This window comes from Frieseomelitta varia, unplaced genomic scaffold (genome assembly GCF_011392965.1).
Source record: "Frieseomelitta varia isolate USP_RPSP 00005682 unplaced genomic scaffold, Fvar_1.2 scaffold_1902, whole genome shotgun sequence".
In the NCBI taxonomy this organism is placed as follows: domain Eukaryota; kingdom Metazoa; phylum Arthropoda; class Insecta; order Hymenoptera; family Apidae; genus Frieseomelitta; species Frieseomelitta varia.
The window spans coordinates 1-9,694 of NW_025109642.1; the positions used below are offsets into that span (position 1 = coordinate 1).

General features: G+C 34.7%; 1 protein-coding gene across 2 annotated transcripts; it reads left to right on the forward strand.

The window, feature by feature from the left end:
• The first annotated feature begins 158 nt into the window (after positions 1 to 158).
• On the forward strand, positions 159 to 9,648 carry LOC122539092 (protein winged eye). 2 transcript variants are annotated; one of them, XM_043673714.1, is made up of 6 exons: positions 159 to 614; positions 4,452 to 4,850; positions 4,954 to 5,182; positions 6,562 to 7,006; positions 7,403 to 8,159; positions 9,170 to 9,648. In XM_043673714.1, exons 1-6 carry the CDS (start codon positions 240 to 242, stop codon positions 9,380 to 9,382), a joined length of 2,418 nt encoding a protein of 805 aa, XP_043529649.1. In that variant the 5' UTR covers positions 159 to 239; the 3' UTR covers positions 9,383 to 9,648. The 2 variants fall into 2 exon arrangements, with proteins under 2 accessions (XP_043529649.1, XP_043529648.1); XM_043673713.1 differs by having other exon boundaries at positions 161 to 614; positions 7,400 to 8,159.
• Positions 9,649 to 9,694: the final 46 nt, after the last annotated feature.

Genomic DNA, 9,694 nt, shown 5'->3' on the forward strand with positions numbered 1-9,694 from the left:
AAAAAAAAAAAAAAAAAAAAAAAAAAATACAACACAAAAGTATAATACAACACAAAGAAGAAAGATTAATTATATTATATATTTATTGCATCAAATGTGATACATAAATTTTTCTTTTTCCTTTCGCTTTGATATATAACAGATTAATTACATTATATTTTAGTTACAAAATCTTTTATTTTAACCTTTAGTATACAATCATTATAGTTCAATACACAGTTTTATCACTTTTATCACTCATGAGGTATAATATTATCTATGTTCAACAGTATGTGGGAAAAACTGGTTATACACCACTACCGTTCAAGTCTGCGTTATCTTCCATGAAATCCTCTTCCAAGAGTCACAAACCGCCGAAATCGAGATCGAAATCGAAATCGAAATCGAAATCGAAGTCGAAATCAAAATCCGCGAAGCAAACTCCTATGCACAATAAGAGCGTGATCAGTTCCATTATCGCGGAGAAGGCAAAATTATGTCAAGAAATGAAATTGCAAAGTAAGATGAAGCCGAAACTGAAGGCTGAAGCAAAGGTGAAAACCTGGGAGGATGATGAAACTACCAGCGTCACTGAGAACATGTTGCCAGCAACCACTGTGGAGGAACCAGTGAAAGTAATTTAAATAGAAAAATTTTATTATAAACTTATATATATATATTTCTAATTATATATTATACGCTCCATGACAATACTACACGACACTATGTAAACTCACACAAACTTACATTATAAGAAAGAATTTTTCCTATGGTTATTGTTTACATCGAGATACGTTCTCTCACGCAGAATTATCATTTTAAAAGGAAAAATTTCTTCATCGAACGGGTTGATATTAATCGTAAAATGTTGAGGATAGTTTGTTCATATTTAAAGGAAACTTGAACGTCTTACAAGAAAATAAACAATGCCAAAATTATCTTAATTGAAAATTTTATAAATTCGTGAAAGGATAAAAATTATTCTGTTATAAAAACAATTTCCAAATATTAGAAAGAAATAGAAAATATTGGAAGTTAAAAAACATCCTTGTGAGTGTTCGAAAACAACGACCGAAAAAAAAAGTGTGCAATTTTAAAGCATGCGATCAATTGAACACTAACTGTTTAAGCGAGGAAAATGGTAACAGAGACTGAAATGAGAGTTAGTGTTAAGAAGATTCGATGGACAACAAAGATTTATGAGACGAGGACGCGAGATGTTAATAAAACCATCAGAAATCACGAGAGCAAGATCAGAATTTGTAAACGAACTGTACGGCGTAAAAAAAATAGAAGAGGGTTATTTTTTTTAGACGGAAAAAAGTTTTAAATTAGGCAGTTCAGCCTGGTTATATTATTATTTTTATGATTTAAAAAGGAAGAAATCACGCTACAGTGGCAACAAATGAGCGGTGGTAACATTATAGTTTGGTTGGCAACAGGACACCTTGGAAAAATAGATATTAAATTTATTTCAATAAAAATGACGTGAACAATGGTATACCACAAAAATAATGAAGAATCAATAAATTGATGCACTGCCGTGATCTACGAGCTGAAGTATAACGATTTTACAGCATTGAAAAGCCGGAAACATGCTTGAAATAGGAAATGAAAATATAATAATACAAAAAGCAACAAAAAGTTTGTATAAATTTTTCTCGAAAATAACGCTCAAATGTTGTAGAAAATAAAGGATGGCATTAAATACAAATAAGGTAAAAGTAAAGTTTCATGCTTGATTGATTGCTTGTAAAAAATATGATGTGTCTTGTATTTGTATTATTGTCAGTAAGAGGTATGTTTGCTAAACACTGGATGATTGCAAAAGTTCGTGAGAGATATTTTATTTTCAATTGTGTATATATTGTTATTTTATGAATGTTTTAAAATTTTGAAGAATAATTCTGCGTGAAATAACGTATCTTGAAGTAAGCAATAGCTACATGTATATACAAATAAAAAAAAAAAAAAACTTCTGTTTGTGTGATTTTACATAGCATCTTATAATATTGTGAACTATATATTACATGTATATTATAATATATATTATATTACATATATTGTAATATATTATATATATTATATAGAATATTACAAAATATTACATATAATTTAATATATATGTAATATATATACATGTGCAATCTCATACTTATGCAATGCATAATTCAAGTTTTGTATGATAGGGTTTCGAGAGAGGATAAATTTATTAACGAGCGAACTGTACAAGTTTATTTCTGTCTCTCTTTCTCTCTCTCTCTCTCTTTCTCTCTCTCTCTTCCTCTCTCTTCTAATTACTCTAGTTTAACAATCTCTTCGATAGAACAAATCTTGTTAGGAGCGATAGCAACAATTTACTATTTAATACGGTAGCAAAAACTTGCTATTAAGAATAATAGCGACAAATTTCTGTTAATTCGATAGCCTACGAGAGACTGTTTTTAATAAATTTGCTAATCGTTTTCAAATATCAAGCGGTTAATTGTTCCGTTCCACTTTCACTCATATACTAGAAAAAAAAGGATGTCGATCGAAGGATCGACGTCAACTGTTTCTTGAGGACACGGATCAAAACAAGCTCGCAAGTTAGCGACTAATATTCACAACAAATAATCCACAGTAACTTCTCGTTAGGACTCGGTAAACAGTTAGGATTTCTTGCCGGCATGAAAAAACGGGACTGAGTCATAAATATCTAGAAATAGTTTGATAAATTTTCTTGTGCTGATGAGAAATTCTCAATCGTCTTTCCGTTTGAGTATACGAATTAAATTATTAGCAAATCGAGGAAATATATGTAATATATTGTGATATATATTATATATTATTATTAAGATGTGGATTTCATGTATTTATCGAAGATTGAAAGTTGCAAAAGCGTGTCCATAATAGAATTAATATACGAAAATACGTAGATGAAATATTGAAAATGAGAGTATGTTGCAATATGTTGAAACAAATTTTTTTGTCTATTTCTTTAGCGATTTTCATAAAGTTTTGAAACTCACATCCTAATCCAAATTATGTGTATATAGCCAAACAGAAAGTTATTGATACTGATAGACTAAAAGATATAAAGTTGGTGAAAGGATTGTGTTATAACGTGATCTCATTCTTGTGTTCCAGGAAGATAATAATAGGTAGTAAATGTTTTCATTTTGAAATAATACTTTCTTTCATTTATGTGTCATACTTTATATATTTTATTTCTTGTTTCAAAAGTCATATCAGATAACGTTACATGAAAATCTTCTTCAGATCTATTCTTCCAATTTTTTACACTTTAAATTATATCTGACAAACTGTCATTACATTTCTTTTATTGCTTTAACAGTAGAAAAGAATAGATATTGCAATATCATTATAAAATTGTGAACATTATCAATTCAATTTTTAACGGTTAGTTGAAATTTTCAACGGTTAGTTGAAACATAAATTACAATGAGTAATCGTTCCTTTAAACGCAACAAAAATCGCATTTTGTACATTCTTGATAGAACTTTTCAATCTTTTCAACTGTTATTACAGTTTTTTTTATTGCTTTAACAATAGAAAAGAATAGATACTGCAATATCATTATAAAATTGTGAACGTTATCAATTCAATTTTCAACGGTTAGTCGAAACATAAATTACAATGAGTAATCGTTCCTTTACACGCAACGAAAATCGCATTTTGTACATTCTTGATAGAACTTTTCAATCTTTTCAACTGTTATTACAGTCTTTTTATTGCTTTAACAATAGAAAAGAATAGATACTGCAATATCATTATAAAATTGTGAACGTTATCAATTCAATTTTTAACATTAATTTTCAACGGTTAGTCGAAATAAATTACAATGAGTAATCGTTCCTTTAAACGCAACAAAAATTGCATTTTGTACATTCTTGATAGAACTTTTCAATCTTTTCAACTGTTATTACAGTCTTTTTATTGCTTTAACAATAGAAAATAATAGATACTGCAATATCATTATAAAATTGTGAACGTTATCAATTCAATTTTTAACATTAATTTTCAACGGTTAGTCGAAATAAATTACAATGAGTAATCGTTCCTTTAAACGCAACAAAAATTGCATTTTGTACATTCTTGATAGAACTTTTCAATCTTTTCAACTGTTATTACAGTCTTTTTATTGCTTTAACAATAGAAAATAATAGATACTGCAATATCATTATAAAATTGTGAACGTTATCAATTCAATTTTTAACATTAATTTTCAACGGTTAGTCGAAATAAATTACAATGAGTAATCGTTCCTTTAAACGCATCAAAAATCGCATTTTGTACATTCTTAACAGAACTTTTCAATCTTTGGTGAGAATTCAGAAAAATAGCCAAGGTTTAACCCCCCCGTTTGTTTCCAAATAATACAATCTTCGATCCTTCGTTATATCTGCAAAAAGAAGCACAACAATAATTCCGCTACTACACATTTCTTTGTTTATTTCTTCATTCGCCAGGACACACCAATAGAAACAACCGCATTGAGCGAAAAGGAAATAGACCGAACGAAGCACGAAAAGTCCAAAAAAAAGAAGAGAAAATCTACTTCTTCGTCCCCGTCACGGCGTAGCAAGTCGAGCGACAAAAGGGACTCGAAACGGCGCAAATCCCTTGAATGTAAGGAATGCGCCAAAGCTGCCCGTGCGGAGAAAACAGAGGCTGCCGTTAACAAATGTAAGCTAACGTCAGCGTACTTGGCCATAGACCAATTACGAGTCTTAACTGCGATGGGCGGCTTATTTTACGCCGGAAGGCTCAGCGCAGTTCAGGCACCTGACGTTTACGCTATAACGTTAGACGGCGAACGGGGTAACAGGCCTCACATTCACTCCAGGGAGGAAATCCTACGAGATGCGGTAAATTTCAACGTCTCCAATTCATTTCACTATTTCGTTCGCGCAGACTCGCCCACATTTTTTACGTTTTCAATTTTCAATTTTCAATTTTCGTTGTTCGCAGATTGTTGAGGTCTGTCCCACGTCGACAAAAGAGCTTCCGCCTGGTACAAGATTGTGTGCCTATTGGAGTCAACAATACCGCTGCTTGTACCCAGGTACATCGGTCGAACCCTCGGAGCCGGACCCCGAGCTCGACGAGAAATTCGTCAGCGTGGAGTTCGATGACGGGGATAGCGGCCGAATTGCTCTCGACGACATCAGGTTGCTGCAGCCTGATTACCCCGTTGTTGGTGAGTCTCCTTTCCTCTTCAACGTAGATAACGACCATATTGAACCACATTGGGAGGGTTCAACTGCTAGGGGTTGTCGACGAGTCTCCATCCAGTTTCCCTCTTCGAGGTAGATAGCACTGTATCGAAGATGAGAAGATTTAACCTTAGCTCGTGTGCCAGTGATTTTTTTTTTCGGAAATTGTACGTCGACGAGTCGCCATCTCCGTTTCTTCGAATTTTGTGTCGAATAATGTTACACTAGGGTCGGCGATTATTGGAGATAAGAATTGTAACTGCTCGTGTAACGTAGTCACTCCCGAAGATTCACGTCGACGAGTGCCGAGCCGACGCGACCGCGAGCCTTTAAATCCGTGCCGAACGAACCGCTAGGCGCTTCTCTTCAAATCTATGCCCAATAATGGTGTGCGTTAGGTTTGTTGTTGTATAAAAGCGGCGACACTTTCCGACACGAAATCCGCTCAACACAATAATGGTGCGCGACAGGAGTAACCGTACGTCTTCCGATATAGATGCTGAAATATGGGAAGATATTTCTGAAATATTTGGTTTTGATGTTTCTGAAGTTATCGGTGAGTATTTCATAGAATACTTTCGAGATTAGAAATTGGATATTATTTAAAAATAGGTGGTTTCAATCAATATTGACTGTTTTTACATATATAGAACATCAACTCGGTTGTAGTTTTTGCATTGACGTGGAGAATTGTTCAAATATCGAATACTTTCGGAATACCTGCTTTTGAAATTACAATTTTTACATTAGTCGATGTTATATTATTTTATATTATTTTATATTATTTTATTTTTATATTATTTTATAGCGACTCTCTTTCTATTATGGTTAAGCAATACTTGACACTTTCAATACTCACGATATTAAAATGACATAAAATTTGTGTTAAGGAGAAGTTAGAATTTCAAAAACCTTCAATTTAACGGACATAGAATAAATACCAAGATGAATCCATTGCATGGTGGATGCTTTGAATTATTCGCCTGTCGTTTAAAAGACCGTTACACATTGAATCCTCCACTTTCGAAATCGTGCCTCTAAACGACGACACAACGAAACTCAATTTATCCGAACGAAGCTTCCCAGTTGGTACTAGATTAACCGAACTTCTGCCGATTAAATCCACTTATATTTGAACGAGAAATACGTAGTCGAGAGAATCGTTGGGAAAATTCCATTAGGAACTTCGGTCATATATAATAGATTTCAATCTTCGATGGGCTTCCACGGAGCTGAATCAAATTCTATCGTATATATATTTACTCCTTCTATAGTATATATATATATATTACTAAATATATATATATATATATTTAGTAATTTTTACATCATCTGTAACATCAAATTCTTCATTAAATTACAGAATACGATCCAAATCCTCTGTTGTCTTTGGGGAAACGTCGACGACAAATATCAGTGTCGACGTTATTGGAAGATAAACGTGCTTCGTACAGTAATAATCAACCTTCTACTTCAACTAACATGAGTAACACAAATAACACGTTGGCTGAGGTTGCATCCGCAGCAAACTGTTATGCATCAACGTCTGCATGCAACGACGCACAGTCGCTTGAACAACACAAACCGGAGGAAATTGACGCAAAAGACCTGGAAGATTATCGCGAGAGGAAACGATTGAAGAAGAAAAAAAGAGACAAATTGAAGAGGTTGCAAGAGACGGAAGGAAAGAAGAAGCATAAAAGGCGCAAGTGTGAAGAACACAGGAAGCATAAGCACAGGAAACATCGTAAACACAAGCACAAGCATAATCATCATAGCAGCACTAGCGAAGGAAGTTCGCAGATTAGGTTTGTTCTTTTTTCAGTTAAACTTTTCTCTATTTTTTCGCCGCGTAAGCGCGGCTAGAAAATTTATTATATAAATTAAGAAAAATATGACACAGTCGCGACATATTCAAATTTTATTTTAAATTCTCGTTCTGTAGTTAGCTTCTGGTATCTTCCAAATTATCACAATTATGAGATTCATTCAAAAGTTCTTGGTTTTGAAAAGTATCATCTATCATCGAAGAAAATTGTTATTAGTTTAATTTCCGTGGCTCGAATGGATCGATTATTAACAAAAGTAAAAGCTCCTAACTTTTCACAAGAAAATTTACAAACGTCTCTCTCACACAGCAATGTAGCATACTTTCCCATCAACTTACAATCTTAATACGAATATTCTCAAATGCCTTTTAGCAGTGGGGAAAGCTCTAGTAGTCAAAAGAGCGAGGAAGAATTACCCAAGGAAATAGTGGCTAAAGAAGAAGAGGAAGAAGAAGAAGAAGAGGAGGAGGAGGAGGAGGAGGAAGAAGTTGAAAAACAACCGACAGCGCAAGAGGAGACCCAAGAAGGAGCTTCAGAGAACGCTTCGGAAGAAGGTTCGGAAGAAGCCTCGGGAGAGATCTCGGGAGATATCTCGGGAGAGCTTACGGAAGAAGTCGTAGAAGGCTCGGAAGAAGTACCAGAAGAAGTCTCAGAAGAAGTTTCGGAAGAAGTCACGGAAGAAGTCTCGGAAGAGGCATCGGAAGAAGTCTCGGAAGAGGGCTCGGAAGAAATCCCAAAAGCGGCCCCGATACCCACTCGCGAATCGAGGAATAGAAAATCGAGGAGAAACAGGAAATCGAAAACGCGGGAACGACAGGAGTTGGTGGAAAGCCGGAGTAAAATGGCAGCATTCTTGCCAGCGAGACAATTATGGGATTGGTCTGGGAAAGGTTACAAAAGACCCGGTGCCAAAGGAAGGGCCAAGAAACAATTCTTCCGGGCCATTAAACGTGGCAACGAAACAATTGAAATCGGCGATAGCGCGGTGTTTTTGTCCACTGGCAGACCAGACAGACCTTACATCGGACGAATCGAATCCATGTGGGAAACTTCGAATTCCAATATGATCGTCAAGGTGAAGTGGTTCTATCACCCCGAGGAGACTGTCGGTTGTCCGAAATTGAAATACCCGGTAAGAATACGATTTATGAAGATTCTTTGACGCTTTCGATGCTAGTACTAGGTAATAGATAACTTCGCAACTAACGTAGTATAATTAATCGCTGGCTAATGCATAATTAACGTCACCCTAAGATCTTTTGCGTTCAATTTACACGCGAAAGGAATTCTGAAAAGTTTTAAAATATTTCCAAGTATTTTTAGTTCGATTCTCCGCAGGCAGAATTTTGTCATTTCTTGTCAAATTTCATTTCTGTCATATTTCTTCCCCCGAGGTTAATTTCTATATTTGTTAATTATTCCTTCGAGTATTTGATTTAAGAGCCGATTGCAAGAGACTTCAATAAGTGTTTCACAACTTTTTCAGATTTCTAAAGAAATCAGAAACAGCAAAAAGTTAAGATTTAAATATTTAAAAAAAATTGAAAAACTTTTTTTTTTATTTACAATTATTCTGCAGTAATTATTCAGAGTAATTGGAATTGATGTTGCATATTTTTGACGCTTTTGTTTTGGAAATATAGAAAAAAAGAAAAAGATACAATACAGACATTGTTTAATTAAAGTAAAGTCATTTCTAATGAAGAAAATATGCAATCATAAAACTAACGTATTTTAAGGAAAAACATCTTCGTCTTCACAAAGAATTCTCCAACAGAAGTCCAAGATTTTTAACACACTGTCGTCCATACTTCGTTCTCCCAATACCTTAAACCAATTACAAAAAATAAAAGAAAAAGAAAAAAAAAATCATCAAGCAATTCAACGAAGAAATTCAATTTCAAATATAAACAGGAGAAGAAATAATCAAAGAAGGACAAAAAGCTAACAGAGAAAACCTTATAACACGACCCGCCGTCTCTCACTTATCCACGTAGAAACCTCGATTTTTATTTTCACTTTTAGTCACTCATACCCTTCGTTATAGTAATTTTCTACACACGGAGATTATGCTTCGAGCATAAGTAAAAAAATCAAACCTTTTCTAGCGTGTATTAACCTCGTTCGTACGAATGTCTCCAGGGTGCTCTGTTCGAGTCCCCTCACATGGACGAGAACGATGTGCAAACGATCTCTCACAAGTGCGAGGTGCTGCCGCTTGACGAATACAAGATTAAAATGGGGAGAGAGCCGCATCGATACCTCACCATCTATGACAACAACGACACTTACTATCTAGCCGGATATTACGACCCATCCACGCACTTTTTGGAGCCGAAGGCGGGGGTTGTTTGAGAACAGCTTAAGCTGACGATTAAGTTAACTGGTGTTACTTAATTGTCGTCAGCCGAACGAATGATACTGCGAAATTTCACTAGACATAGTGGCGGGTTCGCGCCACGATTCGAAGTTGACGCGTTTTTCTAGCTCTCGGACACGAGCTTGAGAACGAGAATCGAAAGATTATCTGCGTTCGGTACGATTGCTTTTACGTACCGTACGGACGAACGAATCGAACGTTCGTTGAACGCCAGGGACATTATATACTTGTGTGACATTTGCGAAAAATCAGCGTTCGCTCGCTAATTTTTTTTTTTTTTTTTTTTT